Source organism: Protomyctophum parallelum, assembly GCF_964188405.1.
Source record: "Protomyctophum parallelum genome assembly, chromosome: 12".
Taxonomy (NCBI): Eukaryota; Metazoa; Chordata; class Actinopteri; order Myctophiformes; family Myctophidae; genus Protomyctophum; species Protomyctophum parallelum.
Window position 1 is genome coordinate 21864445 of NC_139712.1, and position 24021 is coordinate 21888465.

At 44.0% G+C, this 24021-nt stretch overlaps 1 protein-coding gene across 1 annotated transcript in view; it reads right to left on the minus strand.

Moving 5' to 3' along the window:
• plppr5b (phospholipid phosphatase related 5b) overlaps positions 1-24021 on the minus strand; it is a gene marked incomplete at both ends in the record, with an annotated part of 104538 nt that overhangs the window by 34580 nt on the left and 45937 nt on the right. The window contains one exon of the mRNA XM_083778808.1: positions 8787-9037. Within this exon, the coding sequence (XP_083634934.1) occupies positions 8787-9037 (251 nt within the window). The remainder of the gene's footprint in view (positions 1-8786; positions 9038-24021) is intronic.

Here is a 24021-nt window from a genome sequence, read left to right on the forward strand (position 1 = left end):
GGTCAGAATGAACCAACGAATCTCTGAGATTTCTACCCCTATAGAGAAGACCATGCTATAGGCGGGTCAGGGAATATATTGTGAAGCTGTGGGTCAGATTTCAAAATGTGCCATTGCTTGTTGAGAAATGTGTTTAAAACATTCAGCAGCTTTGGAGTATTTTGTGGGGTCCCACAGAGATCTGTACTTGGTCCTCTCCTTTTCTCACTGTACACTAAATCCCTTGGCACTATCATCTCTGCTCACAATATATCCTATCACTGCTATGCTGATGACACACAACTGTTTCTATCCTTCCCCCCCTCTGCCACTCAGGTGGAAGAGCGCATCACTGCATGCCTGGCTGACATCTCACAGTGGATGTCCTCCAATCACCTCAAGCTGAACCCAGACAAGACTGAGCTTCTCTTCTTCCCAGCTAAGTCCTGCCCTATGCGGGAGCTAACTATCTCCGTAGACAACGCCCTGGTAACGTCTGTCCAAACAGCCAGGAATCTCGGTGTTGTCCTGGACAGTCAGCTCTCGTTCAAAGCTCACATCACAGCTGTCACTCAATCCTGTAGGTTCACACTCTATAACATACGACAAATTAGACCGTTCCTCACCCAGGAATCAGCCCAGCTCCTAATCCAGACAACAGTCTTGTCAAAACTCGACTATTGTAACTTCCTCCTTACTGGCCTACCAGCATGTGCACTTAAAGGGACACTTCACCCTTTTTGCAAAAAAATATATGTTAATGACGTTTAGAAGCTTTAGATCACTTTCCTGGGGGTATTTATGTGTGCAATATGTGGTTTTAGTTATTTTAGATTGTAGCAGTGAGCCTGTTGTCTCTGATGTCATGGACACTGGTCTCACTACCTTCCTGGACTACAATTCCCATAATTCTTTGGTGCACTGCTCCTCCTTGTGGATAGGGGGAGAGCTGTCTTACTGAGACAACATGTAGTCCAGGAAGGAAGTGAGCCCAGTGTCCATGACATCAGAGACAACAGGCTCACTGCTACAATCTAAAATATCTAAAACCACATATTACACACATAAATACCCCCAGGAAAGTGTTCTAAAGCTTCTTAACGACATTAACATATATTTTTTTGCAAAAAGGGTGAAGTGTCCCTTTAAGCCTCTCCAGCTGATCCAAAATGCCGCAGCTCGCTTGGTCTTCAACCAGCCAAAATTATCACATGTCTCCCCCCTGCTCCGCTCCCTCCACTGGCTCCCGGTCGCTGCCCGCACAGAATACAAAACTCTGATGCTGGCATTCAAGGCAACCAAAGGTATGGCTCCCCCATATCTTGCAAGTATGATTGAACCCTACAAACCCTCCCGCGCACTCAGATCAGCCAACGCAGGGAAGCTGGAAGTACCCTCACTAAAAACGCCGGGACAACGCTCCACACGTCCCAAACTCTTCTCCCTTCTGGCTCCAAAACTGTGGAATGCACTTCCCATTGCAGTCAGAACTGCAGCATCACTCCCAATCTTCCGCCGTAGTCTGAAAACCCACCTTTTTAGACTCCATCATGGCCCATAGCACTTACCCTACCCCCTTAGATAGCATCTCTGTAGACTTAGATAGCATCTGACACAGACTTATAGCATGTTATGTAGACGGCACTATAATTGCATTGTATATAGTCATAGCACGCCATAGTACATATGTATAGCATAGTAGTATATATATATATATAGTTTATATGTATAGTCTCATAATATAGATATTCCACTGTTACTTTCTTAGCTTACGCATGTTTTATGATAAATGCTTTTGTGATGTATTCCCATGCTTTTGTTCTTGATTATTGTAAATCGCTCTGGATTAAGAGCGTCTGCTAAATGCCTAAATTGTAAATTGTGATAAACAAAAGGGACTGTTTTTTTATTATTGTTTTTAGGGACCTCTTTTAGAAGGTCAGCTCTGGGTCTCTATGCTCAATTCTATATCAACAGGAGTACAGAGTTGCTTCTCTGTTTATCAACATATCAATACTGTCCAATACTTAGATAGGGAGGGGGTGAGATTATGACAGGCAGTTGCTGCTGTCAAAATATGACCCCCCAGTAAAAAAGAAACTTTGTGTTTGAAATAGAAACGCGTGCTTTCTAAGGTGTGATTTGGGGCCCTAAAGATGATTACACAATAAATATCAACATCTTAATACTGTCCAATACTTAGATAGGGAGGGGGTGAAATTATGACAGGCAGTTAAGTAGTAGTAGCCTTGTCGAGCCATGAGGCCCATAGGGCATGAGCCTATCTCCTGTTTCTGTAGCGTGAGGCAGCTTGATGTACAAGTACACCCCGTGGACATGACGCTAGTATGTCGCAGGGACTTACCCCCAGTTCAGCAGGGAGGCTCTGGGTCCCATTTTTAGAGTCTCTGGTATGACCCGGCCGGGGATTGAACCCTGAGAAAATTATATTGTCCTATATTTATTATAATGCGTTGGAATACATGGAATACATATCAATTCATACATATTCATATTATGAGTCATTATAATAAAGTTTATAATGTGTGCCTTAATCATATGGAAACAAATGGAACCAATATTTGTACACTCTCAAGAGTTACAGACCCAAACTATCATTTAGCTGGGGACCCCCTGGAACTCCCTCATGGACCCCTGGGGGCCCACGGACCCCACTTTGGGAACCACTGCTATATAAAGTACATTCCGGCCTACAAGCTCACAATGTGTCATGGTGATGTGACACGTTGTGAGCTTGCAGATCTGCTATTTTGAAAATGTGTAACATTTGGAAATTCAAAATGGGACTTACTGCATAATGACTACTTCTACTGTTGGTACTTTAAGTACATTTTGAAGGCAATACTTGTACCTTTTGTACACATATTGCAGTATTAATTAATACTTATACATAAGAAAAACAATTGAGCACGTCTTCCACCACTGGTTGTTGTTTTTCAGAAAACTGTTAGGATTTAGAAGTCATGTAGAATCAGGTCTTTAATCTGTTAGTTTGTGTTCTATAAAATGCCCTTCCAGCTTACTGAAAATGTGATGAAGCCCTCCCTGAACAAAGTACATTTCACTGGTGCTTAAATCCATATGGGTACAGTTTTAGGATTAATTGTGGCTTATATGTTAGAGCTTATGTTAGATGATTTAAAGGCCAACAGACCCGAAATAGTAGTAGTTGTGTGCGTGCGTGCAATTTCTAAAGCCATACTCAAAAGCTGCCCGACCAAAATAGGATCCCATCTGAGGAATAGACTGAGGAATAGTCTAATTTGATCCTGTGAAGCTTCATGTCAAGAAGCCCTAATGTGGTATTTATTTGGCCGTCAAACAGCCCCCATCTGATTATGCCAATATTATACACTGACAAAGGCTGGATAGCCCAAATTTGTTTCGCATGTACGGCACACGGATAAGTACAGAAGAAGATCCTAACTAGCTGCCGTAAAGCAGTGTCATGGACTCCAAAATCAACATTTATTAGGCCGCGGACCCCCATTTGAAAAGATGTGCCAGTGACTCCGATAAGAAAAGATTTGTACAGAAGTGATTCCAGAACACATTAATTTCATTAGGGATGCACCGATCCGGCTTTTTGGCATTCGATACCGATTTCGATACATGGGGGTCCAGTATCTGCCGATACAGAGTACCAATCCGATACCCCCCACAAAGAAACGTAATAACCTATTAAGCTGTATGCCTCACTGTGTGGAGTCTGGAATCATTATTTTGTGTAAGGCAACATCAAGGCTTGACTTAAACATTACTTTCCCAACTTTGTAAAACAAAATGTAACAAACACAGATATAAATGCACTGAATTATTTATTAAATAACTGTGCAACAATTAGACCAGGTTAATGTGTGCGCAGGCTAGCCTGGCTGCATTCCACATGTTATACTGTCAATACTACACTGCTGTGTCACAGAGGAGGTAGAGTTGTTTTCATACTGTAATTACACATAATTATCGGATCGGATCGGATCGGATAATGGATCGGCCACCGATCCGATACCCGATCTAGAATTTTAGCCTGGATCGGCGCCGATCTCCGATACGAGTATCGGATCGGTGCATCCCTAAATTTCATGGACCCAAAGTTGCACATGCATTAGGCCAGTGCTTCCGAAAGTGTGGTCCGGGGACCCCCAGGGGTCCTTGAGGGAGTTCCAGGGGGTCCCCGGCTAAATTATAGTTTGGAACCAAATGGACCCTTGTGGGTGTGTAACTCTGAGAGTGTACAAATGGTTTGGCGAGACACCCGAAGCCGCTATGTCTGCTGTCTGCATGTGTTATATTATAGCATAAACCCCCCACATCTGAAAATGTTTTGTGCCCCATAAAAGCCCCATACCAGATTTGTGTACCAAATAGCGCAGATCTACAAGCTCACAACGTGTGTCGCGTTGTGACAAACACATGACAGTAGTCCATTCCACTCCTAGATTATTATTATTATTTTATTATTTATTTATCCCACAATTTTGTAACCCATTGTTTCACCCAGTGTCAATTATCTAATGAAATCCTGGGCACTACACTTCCTCTGCCAACCTGTGGGGGGGGGGCAGCGTACTGACCTCATGCTTCTTCTATGCATGAGGAGTCCAAGCTGCTTCTTTTCACCCGACAGCGGGGGAATTTCCACCGGCCGGCCGTATAGTGCATCCGGCCTATAGACTCCTAGATTAGACCGCGTTAGGCAGACAACATGTACAGTATGTACATGTTAGATAGTGTGTGTATACATGAGGAAATGCATATAGGTATACATCCCACGCTGTTCACGACAACCAGATGGGGAGAGCAGAGGAGGAACACACACAGACACACGACGGCAGCAGCCCAGGGTTGCCCGGGAAACGCAAGGAAGGCACTCGAGAGAAAAGAGTACCTGCATGCAAGTGATAATTCTCTCTCTCTCTCTCTCTCTCTCTCTCTGTTTCTGTTTGTCTCACACACAAACACGCCCCCGCACGCGCACTCGCACACATGTTGCACGTGTTTTTCAGTAGGGGTGTAACGATATAGTAACTCAATCAAAAAAAAGATCGATTTAAATTTCAAGAATCGAAGTATATCGAAAGGAAAACGGCAACAATGACTATGCATCGTATCGTATCGTTTTGCAATGCAAATCATCGGTATCAAATCATTTTGCTCTGCAAATAATCGATTGTATCAATACTATATTTCTGTGCGTGGTATTTAGCATATTAACAGGACGTTAATAAGAGGCCAAAGTGAAAACCTTGGGGCAGAGGTTCAGCTGTGGCATCCAGGGAGTGTGTGTGTGCAGAGTGTGGCTGTGATCAAGCCAACGGTGCTGGAGATTAGCTGTCCACGCACGCACGTGCACACGCATGCACGCACGCACACACACACACACGGACATAGTGCAAAACATACTCTCTCCACAAGCCTTCGGCCTGGTGGAGACAAGATGATGTCATGGATGGAGCTCTCTCTTTGATCTCGACAGAAGAGCGTCGTTTTTTTCCTCCGATACTCGATCAAACTAGAATAATGACTGTCTCTCACACTGACATGTGTGTGAAGGTTATAACTGTGCGAAGGATATAACTGTACAGGCAAGCTGTGACACTTACAAGGAATGTCACATAATGGATTACATTGTTTGTTTGTTTGGCTTACTTTGTGACTGTGACTGCTATAGTTCTATTGGCTTTAGTACTTTGCAGATGGAGTACCAGGCATTATTTCAGTGTACTGTACCTGCCATGTGCTCTTCTCCTCACAGTACAGTTGGTGATGTAGCGTGATGCGTTACGGAACATTCATGTTAGAACTAGAAATGCACTCTGTCGAGGTGCCCAAGTTGTGCGCAAGCATTGCTACTAAGTAATGTCTAGTACAACTGCTGTTCTAAAAGTTATTGACCTTATGCCAAGACACACACACACACACACACACACACACACACACACACACACACACACACACACACACACACACACACACACACACACACACACACACACACACACACACACACACACACACAGGCTAGATATTGAATAGCCTATATCAGGGGTCCTCAACTAGAAATGATGAAGGTCCACAATTTTTTTTTGAATAAGACCGAGGTCCGGTCCCATGCGCGGCGTCCTTCGGAGAGCGGGGCTCTATGCCCGTTTAGTATGGTCAAGCCAAGCTTATACAAATCAGATCCCCTTCCACCCAACCAATAATGGGGTGCAGAGTGCAGGCCCGGAGTGGTGGTCCGCCAGTTGAGTACCCCTGGCCTATATTAACCCATTTAGACTTGGGCACGCATCTGTGTCACCTTACAGCTTTTAACCACATTAACCGTGATTTTAAACTTTTGCTGTTGTTAAATAGCATATCTACAAGCTCATAGCATCTGAGCGTGCCCTACGAACTAAACTTGTACAGTATGTTTGAAAAATCCTGAAAATGTGGCACAAATCTTTGAATATATATATTCTTTCACAGCAAAAGTTTTTAACTCAAATCTTTGGTTCTTGCCCTGAACCAACATACAGAATTTTTAGATATAGGCCAAATACAGAAAAAAATTGGGGTCCTTGACATGAAATAGTTTGAGAACCACTGACACGGAAAACTGTCAGGATTTAGAAGACATTTTGTACAACCTGGTCTCAGTGTGTTTACATTTAATTTGTTTTTGTCGGGGCTAACCAAAATGCATACTGCTACTACCGTCTGAGATCAATAGACAAGACCAATTAGATTGTCTGTTGGAGAGCTGTGCTGCGAAGAGCTTGCTGTGCTGTGGTGTTTACTTGTGCTGAAAAGGTCTACTACTCTATTATGTGGTTAAGCCGTTTAGACCTGAGAGTGACACCAGATTCTACAAAATGTCTTCTAAATCATGTTTCTATGTCGGTGGTTCTCAAACTATTTCATGTCAAGGACAGGAAATTATATGTAATTGGCCGCCGACCCCCGGTCTGAAAATATGTTGTTCCAGGGACCCACCCCCCTCAGAAGCAAAGATATGAGTTAAAAACGTTCGCTGTGAATGAATATATATATTCAAAGATTTGCACACATTTTCACGATTCTTCCAAAAAACGATCAGATCTACAGGCTCATAGCGTGGCACTCGTAGACGCGCTATGAGCTTGACCTGTTATTTTCCGTCGGCTAAACGGTTTAGAATAATGCTTAAAGTTGTTGAAAGCTATGAGGTGACACAGGTGCGTCCTCGGGCCTAAATGGCTTAACGATGTAGCCACTCACTGCATGAGCTGGCATCTAACTGTGCCACCCGGGCCACCATTTTGATGAGATTTAGCCTCTCAGACACAAAACTAGGCCTCAAGGACCACTGGTTGAAAATCACTGTTTTAAAAACATACAGAGTAAAGTGTAAAATACAAAATACAAGTCCCAAGGACAGCATAATCTCAAATCCTGTTCTCTGGTTTCATGACCAATAAGAGGGGGGGGGGGGGGGGGAGACATACGCAGCTGATTACAGTACTTGCGCACACTGTTTGCCTCGAATAATAATGAGATAAGAGTTTCGGCCTGACAGTATGGACATAATGCTTCATTGCACAATGGCATATTGGCCCGAACATAGCAGATCTAAGAAGCTATTAGTCCGGCAGCCGACAGGCTTCTTTTGTTCAAAGCTGGAAATGTGGTATATAGTCTTTTTTATTGGCCTAAAATATTGTCTATATACATACATTAATGGATCCACTTGCTGTTAGTATTGGGAAATTGTTTTAATAGGTGTTTTCTTGTGACCTTACCATTAACATCATATGGCAGGCAAAAATGTCAAACTTTCCTTTTGCTTTAAGTAGCATGTCAAACTAGGGGGTTGTCATGATTCTGAATCCATTCCAAGCATTAGTTTTGCATAAAATACACTCCTCATCACATTTGTCATGACGTCTTTGGCCATTTTTAGCAAAAGGAGTGTATCTGCTGTCTGTGGTCTGCAATGTCGTTGAACAATGAGTCATGAAGCAGGCATCAAGCAGAAGATCCATTAGCTCCATTTCCCCACGTAACTGCAGTACAGACAGGCTGGGAGTGAGTGGATACCTATCATTTTCCCTTCCCCCTCAAATAGGACACCAGATTAAAGTATCAATTATTTCTATACACATTTATTCGGTGAGGGAGTAGGTAGAATTTCTCCCCTACTGCAATGTTGGTGCTTTTCCAAAAGCCTTTTGGATCACTGGAAGCATCGGATGCAGAATTCATGTAAAAGTCTTATCTAGCTTTTCCTTATTTTTGGCAATTACGGTTTCATTAACGGCGTACATTGACAGATCAGCAGCAGTCTCTACGTGAAATATGGGTCGTGGAGCTCATTTCACAGTTTCAGCTCACATCCTCAAAGCCGTGGGACTGAGAGTAGATCATATACGCCGTTGGTTCTCAAATTGGGGGACGGGGACCCCATGGCGTCCTTGGGGACGTTCCATGGGGTCCCCAGAGAAATGAATAAACAAACAACTCGCACACGAACAACTACAAGTGAAAACATGCATGTAGCTTTTACAAGCTACATGTATTTAGCTTTTACAAGCTACATATATGTAGCTTTTACAAGCTACATGCATGTAGCTTTTACAAGCTACATGTATGTGGCTTTTACAAGCTACATGTATGTAGCTTTTACAAGCTACATACATGTAGCTTGTAAGACATAAGACATGCGGGGGTCTACGTAGGTCTGCGTCTACGGTCACGTTTTTTTGTCCCACGACCTACGACATAAAACACGTTCATAGAAGCAGAGAAGAAGCAGGACGACTCACGGCCAGGTAGAGCGCGGCGTAGACGCTGAGCCCCGCCTCCTTGGAGGGGAAGGTCTTACGGGCGCGCAGGACGTCGTCTGGGTCGCCCGTGCACGCCTGCTGGTGGCTGATGTAGCGCACGGCCAGCTGGCAGCCCAGCGCCGTGTAGTTGGGCTTGCACACCGTGAGGAAGTAGGGCGTCAGGTTGCCCGTCACCACCTGGCCCGCGTTGACGAAGATGTCCACGGCGAAGAGGCCGAAGGTGTACACTCCTGGCAGGGAAGAGAGAGAGAGAGAGAGAGAGATAGAGAACTATTAATGCCTACAGAATTCCCCCCAAAAAATAAAAAATCTTTTAGATTTGCTTTTTTTTCCTCTTTCTGGTTACAGTTATAGGAGTTTTCACTATATGGTGTTTGTGATATGAAATGTAAGCTTACCATAATCACAGCACACATTATCATGTCTTAAGCCCCGTTCAGATAAAAAAAAGCAAAAAAAAAAAAAAAAAGCTAAACTCATTTCCACGCAGCTTTTTTTTTAGAAAGTGGGCGTGTACAAGGTACCCGTCACTCAACCTGCCTGGACTGGCTTTGTGACGAGGAAGAACACACAGGCAGTTTTTTAGCAGATTGCGCATTTGAAAGTCTAAAATGTAAAATAGCGACTGTATATGAGAAATAATTATATATTTAGTTACATCATAACCTATTTATCGATGAATAAATAATATAATCTTGGTAAACTTGTTTGTAAATAACCGAACGGACCGGATCTCAATCCTCCCCAGTCTTCAGTGCTCATCTCCCCCCACTCCGCTCTCCTCTACCCCTCTCGAGCAAAACCCTCCGGGCATTTTTTTAAATAGCCGCTCTGTATGTAATGTTAATGTTGATTTAGCAAGAGCATACCGTAGAAATACAATCAGGACAGGACAGGTCGGATCAGGGATGTCCACATGCATATCATACAACTGATATAATCATATAAAGGCTATTAATTATTGATCTCTCTCGCGCGCACACACACACGCACGCACGCACGCGCGGTGCACACGACGCGCTGGGGACTCAGAACTTTAGTTCTTTGTCTATATACTATATATATATATCTGCTAATTTATAAACCGTGTGTGTGTTTAGTCCACGGTCAGAGTCAGCTACGGGTTTCAGTTCACCTCGGTTGGAACCGGGAGGGGGTAATTACTGCAAGGGCACTGAGAGAGAACTGCATGGCTCGCAAGTGATCCCCGTGACGGCTCCTCCACGCGGTGCTCAATATCTCACACACACACACACACACACACACACACACACACACACACACACACACACACACACACGACGACCACAGAGCGGGCTTCTCCTCCCCTCTTCTCGGGGAAAGTTTTGGGGAAAAACACGGAACACAACCTGTTTTCACCGCTTCGACAACTTGTTTCTCATTATAAACTTTCATTTCTATCGATAAAAATGCTATGGTCTCTGTCTACATTGCAGCTACCGACAGACACGCACACACACACACACACACACACACACACACACACACACACACACACACACACACACACACACACACACACACACACACACACACACACACACAACAAGAGTGCTGAGAGCGGGCTTCTCCTCTCCTCTTCTCTGGGAAAGTTTGGGGGGAAACTCCGACACCGGTTGGAACTATATTGTTTAATTGTTTGTCTATCTATCTATCTATATCTGCTAATTTATCAACCGTGTGTGTGTGCACTGTTTAGTCCACAATCAGCATCAGCGACGGATAGCGTTCTGGACTGGGCAGTAGTCCGCATCAATGGCTTCGATGAGAACCGGGGGGGGGGGGGGGGGGGTGAATGCAGGATCAATTCTCCCCAGAAACCGTGACAATCCCTTGTGAACACGGAACACAACCTGTTTTCACCGCTTCGACAACTTGTTTCTCATATAAACTTTCATTTCTATCGATAAAATCTGCTATATGGTCTTGCCAAATATCCATTCATATTTCATATACAGCCCATATTTAAAAAGTTTATTTTTTAATTCGGAGAATCGCAGTGGACAGCTTTTGCAGGGCCTTTTCCTTTTGTGAAATGATCTCAACTCCGCCTCCTCAAACCACGCTGTGCTCTGATTGGCTACACGCAGTTTTTAAAAGCTTCAGCTTTTAAAAGCTGCTTGAAAGTTAAGTTTTGGGGAGAAAAAAAAAACGCAAAAGCTGCTCTGCATAGAGATACATGGTACCACGAAGCTAAAGCAGAAGCTAGCTGCAATGTGAATGGGGCTTTAGTCATTTTCAAGTGACTCCAGTCAGTCACTTCAGCACAGCTGAAGTGTCTCTGTCAACGAGGGTCCAGCTGACCCTCGTTGAAGTTGAAATGTTTTGTATGAATTGTCTTGGATGTTTACATCAGTCAGTTGATAAAACATTTACAATTATCAAAGCTTTTTAAATGTACTCTGCTTTCATGCCGCAAGACTGGAGTAGATCGTGCTGAAATCCTATGTATTGAATCGAATAATTTTGAATAGAGAATCGTTTTGAAATTGCCTTTGAATCGAAAAAAATAAAAAATAAAAAAAGTTTTCCGATCGAGAATCGAGTTGAATAGGGAACATCGATTTAGAATCGAATCATGAACCCAAGAATCTGAATCAAATGGGCCCTAGAATCTTCTGTTTTGCAGTTAACAACGGCCCTAACGCACAGGTATACTTAATGCCATGACGCTGTACTGTGAGCACAGGTTAACAACGGCCCTAACGCACAGGTATACTTAATGCCATGACGCTGTACTGTGAGTTAACAACGGCCCTAACGCACAGGTATACTTAATGCCATGACGCTGTACTGTGAGTTAACAACGGCCCTAACGCACAGGTATACTTAATGCCATGACGCTGTACTGTGAGTTAACAAGGGCCCTAACGCACAGGTATACTTAATGCCATGACGCTGTACTCTGAGTTAACAAGGGCCCTAACGCACAGGTATACTTAATGCCATGACGCTGTACTGTGAGTTAACAAGGGCCCTAACGCACAGGTATACTTAATGCCATGACGCTGTACTGTGAGTTAACAAGGGCCCTAACGCACAGGTATACTTAATGCCATGACGCTGTACTGTGAGTTAACAAGGGCCCTAACGCACAGGTATACTTAATGCCATGACGCTGTACTGTGAGTTAACAACGGCCCTAACGCACAGGTATACTTAATGCCATGACGCTGTACTGTGAGCACAGTTAACAACGGCCCTAACGCACAGGTATACTTAATGCCATGACGCTGTACTGTGAGTTAACAACGGCCCTAACGCACAGGTATACTTAATGCCATGACGCTGTACTGTGAGTTAACAACGGCCCTAACGCACAGGTATACTTAATGCCATGACGCTGTACTGTGAGTTAACAACGGCCCTAACGCACAGGTATACTTAACCCATTCTGGGCGGGGTTCCCTATTTGTACCTTACCCCCTCAGGCCGGGAACCCATATTTGGGTTCTGTACAGTATGTACAGTATTCAAAAATGTAAAAATTTTGATTCTGCTATATCAATATTTGAAGTTTTTCAGAAACCTTAGGTCAGGATTTAGAGGCGTTTTTAGAATCGGCCTTAGGCCTGAATGGGTTAATGCCATGACGCTGTACTGTGAGCACAGGTTTGGTTGCTGTCGGGAGGACTGCATTTTTGAGGGTTTAGAATTTCATTACTTTTTTTGCATAAATCAATGCAATTGAACACCCTTTACGTCTGTGTGTTGGTTATAACTATATTGAACCAATGAAAAGTAGTCAAAGGGCTATTAAATGCAAGTAATTGACAATAATATAAAGTCACACCACCATCTTTGATGAGGCAGTATTTGCTTTGATTTCAAAATTTTAGGCTTTAATTTCCAGGATTTTTTTTTCTTCATTTTCTAAGAAAATTTACATTTTGGAGTTAGGTGGTTTCTCCCCAACAGGTTGGATGCGGTTCTTCCGTTTTTCCGGATCCCAAGCCTAGTAGTAAGAAGAGCACACTTGGGACGTGATATATCCACGGCAATCGATCGTCACAGCCCCTATAAAGCAGGACATGGATGAGTGTTGGGATTGGAACAGCTTCCCCTGCAGTGCGTGCTTGCCAACACCTATACAGTATATCATATATAAACACACACTCACTGTGGGTAATGGGCTGCCATCCATTCCCATGGCTCTTAAAAACTAACAGGGATGTGCTTTATGTCTCTGTGATTGTGATGGCTTTAACGGAAATTATGGCTTTTCCACCGCGGGGGCCCCATCCTTCTGCCACGCTAAATCACCAAAACAGGCCTTCATGCCAGACACACACACACAGGCAACGTCACGCACGCACGTGTATATACACTATGCGTATATATCTGTATCGCAACAATAGGGAGCTTTGGCAATCGGAGACGGAGTTTGCAACCGTTCACGCTCACTCCGAGACTTTGAAGCCCGTTTAGCTGGAAGACATCCATGGAAACAGGCAGCTGTGGCAGTGTGACTCATCTATATCCCTTCCGCTGTTCTCGCTACGTTTCACTTTAAATGTCACAGTCCAAGTATTTGCCTTCTCTTGCTCTACGGTCACCCTCAGGACGATGACAGGCCCCACCCCACCGCCATCAAAATACATTTTGTCAAGTGCGGGCGTGACTCAGTGCCCGAACCAATTCCACGAGGGTTCGGAAAGTGGTATATTGGGATAGAATAATAAATGGACGGCATTTATATTGCCCTATAGAGCACGGGTCTTCCACATGTTTCAGGGCAAGGACCCCATCGCTGAGAGAGAGTGACCTCCCCACTATATATTGTATAACATGATGGTGCAGATTAAACTTTTTCATAGATTTCCGCATGCATAGCATCGTGGACTTGTTTGACAGCGTTGTCATCATTGTAGCCTATGTTGGATTCATGTTATTGTGCATTTTTCAGACATTTAACCACTTCAATAGTTAGTAAACTTGACCTTTTCACTGTATACTTAGTTCTGCTGTTTTTTCCCCATCTACACCAAACGAAAATAGCAGTTCAACCGGGTATGATGTTCCATTACTACCTCGCGCTGTCAAGTCTGGTCTCTCTTTAGAAGCGTTTATATATTCCAAACGAGATGCTTGGTAAGTCAGAAATTATGACAGAACTTTGCCGTTCCGATCAAAACCATGGACAGTGAGAATATAGCAGGTTTTGGGAAAATGTGTGACAGCTGCTGAAGGTTGGGGTACCATTATCAACCAATAGGCCTATAAGGCAACATTTTCCAAATGTCATTATACTTTAATTAAGTAGCATGTGACATGTCAAACTAAGGGGTTTTCATGATTCTGAATCCATTGCAAGCATTAGTTTTGCACAAAAAACACTCCTGTGTGTAGCAAATGGATAACTAATGAAGGTAGTTAAATGAATTGACTGCGCATAAACCAGAGTGTACCAGATTTGGATGGAGCTCAAGGTGTAAGTGAAAACCAAAGAAATAAGGGAGGCAGGAACTGGGGTTAAAGTTTAACTGAAATATTATTATTTAACTTCAAAAACAGAATTTCAACAACATGTATAGAAAATAAAAAAGACAAAATGGGGGCCCCTTTAAGGTGGTGACTTTGAGAGTCCCAGTTCAGTTCCTATTTTTCAGTCTGTCACCAGTGTGGAGGGGGGGTGATAAAACAGACACTACAATCTTAAAATCAATTCTGAAGCGGACAGGGAGCCAGTGGAGGGAGGCGAGGACTGGGGTGATATGGCGGCATTCTGCACAAGCTGAAGATGCCTATTACTGTAGCTGACTGATCGATGCCTGCATAGAGAGCGTTACAGTAATCTAGTCTAGTTGAAATAAAGGCGTGGATGACTCTCTCGAGGTCGATACGGGGCAGATAGGCCCTATAGAAGCCAGAAAGAAGCTGAAAGAAGCTAGCCAGTGTGCTTGTCGAATTTGAGGTTATTATCAAACGTGACGCCAAGGCTCTTAACTGAAGAACGGTCTATAGTAGACACCTTTATGAACACATTTGTGAAGAAAGCTAGTGGCAAGCATTTCCTTTTCAGATTTGCCACACATTTCGCAAATGTTCTCTAACTAAAATGCATGGTAGGGAAATATTTTCATGTCAAGGTCTGCAACATTTACACTTATTAGGGGAGGCATACTATCATCCGACAGAGCATTGCTCCGAAGGAGCAATGCTCCGAGGTGCGCTGCGGGTCGGGAGAGGGTTGCGGTTAGGTTTAGGTGTCTGCCCCGGGGGAGGTTAGGGTTAGGGTGAGGGAGGAGGTAGGTTGTCGTTCGGACCAATGCTCCGTCGGATGAAAGTACTGCACTCACTTATTAGCCCACAGACACAAATTTGAAAAGTATGAAGGAGCCCCAGTTTGACATGCACCACAGAAAGTATGGACAGTCGCACAGGTACTCCCAAATTAACTTTGTGAGTCGCACAGATCAAATTGTAGGTGCATTTGCGTCCAAAATGTGCACAATTTTGAGCTCTGGCTTGAGAAAACTGTTGTGAGCTTGTAGATGAGCTGTTTTCTCCAGAGCGCGCGTTGTAGACACACCACGCTGAGCGGGGGTGGGACAGGGACAGGGACTTGGTAGAGAGATAGGGAGAGACGCACAGCAAGAACAAAAACAAGAACAAAAGCAATGGGAAAACGGATTCTCTACAGTGCTGTGCTGAGCAGCAGTGGTGCAGCAACATGTAAGATAAGCGCATGGCGACGGTGGTCCTTCGTGAGCGCTGAGCAACATGTGGGGAGTCGACGGAGAGTAGCAGATGAAATAGGTGGCGTCACCGTGTGTGTGATGATGCCATGTAGTCAGAGAGCACGCAACAGTTGGGAGTTGGGAGCTTGCAGGTCAGCCATTTCCGCTATTGAAAACAAATCCTGAGTATACAGTAAACTGTATTAACTCATACTGCCGCCCACAATTCATGTCTAATGTCGAACGTAGAAAAGGTATATTTTATTTAGAAAACCGCCAAATTCACCCTGGGTTAGGTTTAGCCTCAGTTTACCAAGGTTGAGGTTATATTTAGGCTCAGTTTAGTGAGGTTATAAGGTTAGGCTCAGGCTTAGCCAGAAAGCATTGAGGGCAAACGTCTCATGTGTGCCTGTGTCATACCACTGCATTTATATCCAACCTGCTTTTATAGGTCTATGTATGTACCTTTAAAAAAGTTTTCTTTCATAGGTTTTCGATCATTGTTTGGGCCCAATGTCACACATTGTGTAAATAAATAAAGTAAGTAAGTAAGTCTTGGGTTTGATTAATATCATTTAATCCAGAATTAATAGTATATTATTTTCGTTAGCCGTGTTTAGCATCCATCGCTAGCCTCCGGTGGCTCCCATAGTGGCTCCCAAAGCAAGCTTATACGAGTCATCTTGACAAAAATGTTACGTGTTGATACGATGTGTTATTGATGACCTGATCTGTGAGAAGGAGGAAAGGATTCAATGTAGGATATTGTCGTTGTCGGGCAGAAACCAGCTATCTCAATTAATCTTTTCTTTAATAAATCAGTGCTATTCAAGGTTCAAGGTTAGCTTTATTGTCCCTTGCGGGAAATTGGTTTGCAGCCAGATCATAGTAAAAATACACACAACAACAACATTCAATACAGGACTAAGAACAGGGCACTAGAGACAGAGAATTCATGACATACAGTAGTAGCAAAGTCAGCAAAAGTGCATTAGTGGGCAGTATGTGCAAAGGGGCAAGAATAAAGTGCTATTTGCTGTTCAGCAGTTGAATAGCAGCTGGGACAAATGATAATTTGAACCGATTAGTCTTTGTGGCGGGCACCCTCAGCCGACGACCTGAGGGCAACAGTTCAAACTATATTCTATAAAAAAGAGTCATCATTACAGATGAGACATTAAAATAACGCATTTTCCTCAGAAAACAAAGACGCTGCTGGACTTTTTTTGAAGTAGAGGCAACATGAGAGTCAAAGGAGAGTTTGTTGTCCAGAACGACACCCAAGTATTTGTAGCTCTCTACGACTTCAATTTCTGTGCCCTTAATAAGTGTAGGAGCAGGACTGGGAGGAGTCCGTCTAAAGCTGATGATCATGTCTTTAGTTTTGGTCACATTTAGTTGTAAAAATGACTTGTCACACCAGGATATGAAGTCATTGACAACTGGCCCATGCTGTACTTCATTATTTTCAAGAAGGCTAACAATTACAGAGTCATCGGCAAATTTGACAATATACCTGTTAGGGTGATGGCTACAACAGTCGTTGGTATACAGAATATACAGTAATGAAGAGAGACAACAGCCTTGGGGAGAACCAGTGGAGGAGAGCAGCAGAGAAGACATGACCTCATTTACCCTCACACACTGAGACCTAACAGTTAGGAAGTCTAAGATCCAGCCAACAAGGTAAAGATCCAGTTTAAAATAACTGATTAGCTTCTGGGCTAGGAGATGTGGCTGGATCGTGTTAAAGGCAGAGGAAAAATCAACAAACAACAATCTGGCCTGTGTTTTTTTCCCCTCAAGGTGGCGGTACAGGAAATGCAGTAGGGTGATAGTGGCATCATCTACACCTCTTCCAGACCTGTATGCAAACTGCAGGGGATCTAGAGATTTCACCACCTGCTTTAGGATATTATCTTTGACTAGCTTTTCCAGACATTTCATTACTAATGAAGTCAAAGCTACAGGCCTGAAGTCATTTAATGACTTTGGGGTCCTAATTTTGGCAACTGGGACAATTGTGGACAGTTTCCATAACTTAGGGACCCGCTGTTGTTGAAGAGATAAGTTAAAATATGTTTAACACATATGTTATCCGGCCCTGGACTTTTTAACTTGGTGTGTCTGAGGTGTTTTTCCACACTTTTTTTGTCAATAACTAGGTCTGGAGGGGCTCTATTCTCGTTCTTTAATTGAGTAATTTTTTCAGCAAAGTCCTGATTCTCAAATCTTAGGTAAAAGTTATTTAGCTCATTGGCCAGCTGTACGTCTGAGTTAAACCCAGGCATGGAGATGTGCTTATGGCCTTTATCATCTGACCCCGTCATAGATTTCATGCCGTTCCATGCTTCCCTGAGGTTGTTACTGCTCAGCTCAGCTTCGATTTTGTCTTTGTACCTTAGTTTAGCTTTTTTAATTTCAGACTTGATCTCCCTATTTAATTCCCTGACCTTGGGTAGATCACCCTCATTGAAAGCAATTTTCCTATTGTGGATTAAGCCTTTAAGGGCTGATGATGCCCAGGGTTTGTTATTGGGAAAAACCTTAACAGTCTTCTGTGAACACAGAACAAACTGTGCAGTCAAAGCACCCCTGCAGGGCAAGAGCGGAATCCTCGTTCCAAATATTCACCTGTCTTTTTCGCACCTTCTCCCTCCTTAGCACAGTCTTGTAATCCTTTCAATTAGTAACACCCAGCGCCCAGGACAAAGTTTTATCAAAAAGATGGAGGTTGATAGCTATCGAAACCAATGTCACATCGCTCCACAGCCTAGGAGTGCCTGTTGCGCAACATTTGATGTTCCAACATTCAACGTCCCAGAAGTGGGACGTCATCAAAAATGTCCCCCCCCCCCCCCCCCCCTGTTTTGCCGACGCGACCGAAAATCTTAAAACGTTAATAACTCTTGATCTAAATCATCCTGTCCAATTCTAAGAAAAGATCATGTCTTAGACGCCCCACCACGGTCCCGTCGCTAATTGTGATGTTGTCGATCGGCTCTAGAGTGTTTTGGCTATACATTTAGCTGCTACAGCCACATCCGGGCTAACATCTGGTCCGTTGGTAAAAGTGCTCCGCTACTATAAATCGTCGGGCGCTATGATTTAATGGATTAAATAACCCCTGGCAATCGGAGTGTTAACTCACTCGCCGCCAAGAATGTATTTTGACGTCTTTTTTTCCCAATGGTGCTCCCCGACAACGACGTCTTTTTTTTTTAAAGATATTTTACGCCTTTTATTGATTTTTGAAGGGACAGACAGTAGGCTGACAGGAAACGGGAGAGAGATGGGGGAAGACATGCAGTAAAGGCCGTGTCGGGTCCGGGAGTCGAACCCGCGGCACACTGCGACTGGATTACCAGTCCGGTGCCCAGACCGTTACGCTACGGCCTGGGCCGACAACGACGTCTTTTGACATATTTTCCAACACAGTAATTCTATGCATACATTATCAATTCAGTTTGAGTCAGTTGGATATCACCCCATTCAATGTCTGCACTATTCAACACATATATCTAAAACAACAACAAGCAACATAAGAGTCACTCTATATACATGAGCCAGCATGTACTATAGGCTATAATGGAAAAAAATACAATAATAAAATAACACCATCTTTCAGTTCCTCATGCCGAAGCTCATCTAAGTCAAACAAAAACAAAAAAACAAGCAACAATGCCGCAGCTGAAATGTTTCTGTAGTGCTTTGTTTGAAGAAGCTTGAAAAAAATGAAGGCCGTTTATTTGTGAGCAAACAATATCCAGCATGCAGTGTTGTTTATGAGAGTGCATCTTCAAGAGCGTTCCTAACCAGCGCGCCTGAGCGCTTTGAACCTTGAGACCTGTGTGTAGCAACTCCACCACCATGCATGCACCACCACCGTCGTGTTCTATCTCCGGAGGGGGAGCCTTTCATCTATTTTTAAAGCCTGTTTTTTTATTGCTCATTGCCGCTCTCTGGGTTTTGACACTAACCGAGGGATTTGCGGTCAAACTATAATAAAGCGAGCGAGACTCTGTCCAATCAGCTTGGAGGAGGAGAGGACCAGAGAGTGATGCGTTAACATAACGAGCCACCTCTCGCTGTATATTTAATCGCCCCCCGGTTGCAGCCCATGCTAGTCGTAATTATGCAAAGTTTACGCACAGTTTGTGAGCCTGTAGATCGGCTATTTTCAGCAAGTGTAAAATATGCCATTATGACGGCATCAAGGCCCGCCAAAATACATTTTAGTCGACTAAATCACCTGTAGATTTAGTCGACAAAAATCGTACATTTAGTCGACTGAAACTAGACCAAACACTAAAACATTCCAGGTGACTAAAAATGTGACTAAAACTAAATGAAAACGTTTCAAGTAGAGTCGTGCCGATACCACCAATTTGGATGCCGCATATAACCTGGATATGTTCGGATTGTTTGTTTGAGCTGACAGGCCCCTTTTTTGATGTCAATCAATCAAGTCACTTCTGTTCATGAATATAAATTGTTTTATATATACTTTTAGGGGCATGTCATGTGGTCTATACCAATACCTGCCAGCCTTTGTGATCTACTGGTATATCTCAATCTACCTTTTGGCCACACCTGGTATAGAGGGTAGGCAACTTCTACAAAAGTAAAAGTTTTACTGTAAATAAAAGGTAAAATGTTGGTGTGTGACATCGTCAATCATACCCTGAAGTTATGTGGCAATGCCTACAGAGTGGCATCCAGACATAAAAGTCCTATCTGATTGCCACTCACTTTATGGGGTTGATTTGTATACAGCACCTTGTAACTTTGTGCTGAAAGGTGCTTGATAACGCACACACACACACACACACACACACACACACACACACACACACACACACAGTGCGGCATTGCAGGTCAGAGATGCAGCAGCAGACGTAGGAGCAGCACATCCACTGTGAAGTACTGTACGCACGCACGCCCACACACACAGTGCATGACAAATCTACAGCAACACTCAGACATAAATAAACATGAGGTGCCACGGCCCCGCCGAGCAGCGAGGCGTGCTTCATCTGACTACCGCAGCGTGTGCCTCTCCCCTCCCCCTGAACCCTGCGGAACCAGGTCGACGTTCGCTTTGCATTCACGGCGACACAGAGGCGTGACGCGGTCCCTCTCCATCGAGACCCCTCTGCTTTACGATGGATAGGCATTTAGCAGACACTCTTATTCAAGGCGATTTACAGTAAGACAACCAAATAACCACACATACAGTACATATAGAATGTAGAGTATTAGTATGTATTAGTCCGGCAGCCGACAGGCTTCTTTTGTTTAACCCATTCTGACCTGAGATCAGATTCTAAAAATGTCAGTGGTTCTTCGATTTTTCAAAAATAGCAGACCTACAAGCTCATAGCGCGCCACTCGGTGGCGCGCTATGAGCTTGTAGATCTGCTATTTTTCAATAGCTAAAGCATCAAGATCAGCACACCAAAATGGGTTAAAGTGGGGAATTTGGTATATAGTCTTTTTTTATTGGCCTAAAATATTGTCTATATACATACATTCATGAATCCACTTGCTGACCGGCTGTTAGTATTGGGCAATCTTTTTTTTAGGGGTTTCTTGTGACCCTCCCATTAACATCCTATATGGCAAGCAAAATTGTCAAAAATGCCAAACTTTCCTTTAGCTTTAAGTAGCATGTGACATGTCAAACTAGGGGTTTTTCATGATTCCATTCCAAGCATTAGTTTTGCACAAAAAAACACTCCTTGGCCTAAAAACAGCCGTACATACACGTTGTACAATCCGTTAACTTGTAGTATAGGTGGTGTAGCAGACCTATAGTGTTATCTTTTTTTCCATGTCGTGACAAGTAACGGTTACGGTTCCAGGCGTGAAAAGCTTTCCACCCGACAACGGCGGCATGCTAAGTAATTACTGCCTCCGAGCGCCCGTAAATGGGTGCTCTTGTAGTGTAGCACACCAGGCACGGCAGAGCCATTAGTATCGTGTGCACCTCAGCGAGCAAGTCACAGGGGAGTATGGTCTGTTTTATGGCCTCTCTTCAAAGTGACTGCCATTCCGGGTCGGGTCTCAGTGAGAACTCCATCTCTCAGATTAAAAGGCTGATATACAATGGTGCAAACACAAGAGCCGGTCGGCAAACACCGCCACCGACGGTAGGTTATCTGCCCTTTTTAGAACATTAACATCACTTCTCACCGGTGCTTGTATGTCATTATTCCGACCTCCAAAAAAGTCCAAACTAACACTATCCCAAACCCTAACCCTAACCTGTATCTTAACCGGCAACGTAGGTCGGACTAACGGGAAGTCGGACTGATTGTCACATAAATAATTATGATTAAAGGGACACTTCTTTTTTTTTGTATTGAACATGGGAATTGCATATTTTTTTGCCTTTTAGGCAAATAATCACAAATTGTAATCACAAATTGCACAGGGCAAATATGACATTTTTATTTAAAAAATCACACCTGTGTGAAATGAGTGGTGCAACTACGTGTGGGGGTCCCTGAGGAGTCCCCGGAACTTCCACCCACAGGAACGCGCCCAGGGTGCCGACGCCGTTCCGGCGAGCCGCCTGCATCCGAAACGGTTTTCGTGTGGGGGTCCCCGGAACATCCCGACCCCCCGGAACGTGCCCAGGGGGCTGGGCCGGTTCCAGCGAGTCTTCTCTTATGAGGTGTCCATGGCACATAATGTTTTTTTAAATGGCGTACGTGGCCAATTTCATGAAAAGTGTTTGAGAACCATTATTGGTTCAAACATGGCTACACCAACGGAAGAGCACATTTCCACTTGCACAAGTGATTGTTTCACAAGAGTGTGGTCGTGTTCTTCAAATATAACGTCCTATATTGTGGTGAAAAGGGGTGCATATCTCTGGTCCGATGTCCTAACGGTTTCCGACACGCAATTGTCCGACACCCTACCCAAAACCTACACACACGCGGAAGCCCCGGATGAGTCTTAATCGCCCATGTACGCATGTGTCTTAAGCCCATCACACACCGTCTGCGAACGCCGCGCGTCAAAACGTTATTTTCAATGAACCTATCCCACATTGGCGGCGTCTGACGCGCGTTCACGCCTCGCCTGACGCTCCGATGATACGCCACTGTTCTATATTTCCCAGGTGTTGCCGCGCGGCAACGCCTGTGCCGCGTCGCTGCGCACCCGGTGTGTGTTGGGCTTTAACCGGCAACGAATGCCGAAGCCTCGGGTGAGTCTTAAGAGGCCACGTATATGTCGGACTGTTGGTATATGTCAGACTACAGTTTGAGATGTACAGCGGAAAATGATCCTTCTTCCCTGGTCTTCAGCCTTCACAACAAAGATAATACATTTATTGTTCCAAAATAGCAACAAACAAAAAAATAGCTCATTTGCTACAAGCTCACATGTACACATCACAGTGTGTGTGTGTGTGTGTGTGTGTGTGTGTATCCTTACTATGAATGCACTGGCGTGTGCACTTGCACAAATGTGCCTGTTCGTGTCCATTAGTGTCATACTATGGGAAATGGCTCAGACTGTTAAGTGGTCCCTGTGGTGGGGGGGTTGTGGAGTGCGGTGACATTCTCCCATTCTCCCAAGAGTCTCGGAAAGCCATTAGCGGCGCGGCGCCGTGTCTGAGTACATACGCCCCCTGATGGATGTGTGACACACATCGAACGTCCCTCAGGTGTAGAATATGAACAACATCCTAATGTCCAATCAAAACACCACACTTTGGTGAAGATCAAATGGATCGAGACGTTCTCAATTCTCAATAAAGAACGGGCTCCATCCAATATCTGCTGAAGTTCCTTTAGCCCTGCAGCACCCAGCATGTCGATGTGCATGTTCTACGTCCGCTCTCATAAAAAGGGACACAGACAAAATATCTGGGTGGGGCATGCATTTCCAACTTGCATCGTTCCAAGTAGGCCAGTAGTAGTACCCAACGGGGACACGGCTGTAGAGGCTCCAATGGGCACCGCTCCAGTATCTACGCCAAGTCTCTGTGTGTACGTATGTGTCATACGTGTGTGTGTGTATACGTCTGTTATCCATGTAACTCCGTAACGATAGATCCGCTTTATTTACTGGCGTAAGCGGTGCATGGGCTGATGCCAGAGTCAGTGGCCTGAAACAGCTCCTCATGGGGTTGGAATTGAGAAGCAATTCAATTAAACCAGAAAGAACCTAATCAGCAGATCAATGAGCAGTCACTGTAGAGAGACAGATGTGACATTATCTTCTTTTCCATTTCATTTCAGTCCAGCACTTCAGCGTCGTCATTTAATTTCCGCGGCAGATCATTTAGGTGATTTTATGGCATTCGTTTTTACACGCGCTGCACTTAGTTTGAATAGGTATCAAGGATATTTGAGAGGGTCAAAGTCTGCCTTTTTAATATGTATTAATATACTGTATGGATGTATTCCCTGATTGGGAGTCTATGAAAATTCGAAAGTCACTTGTCATTATGGTTCATTGTCCTTGTCATGTCTTTGTATATTCAATCTTTTTAT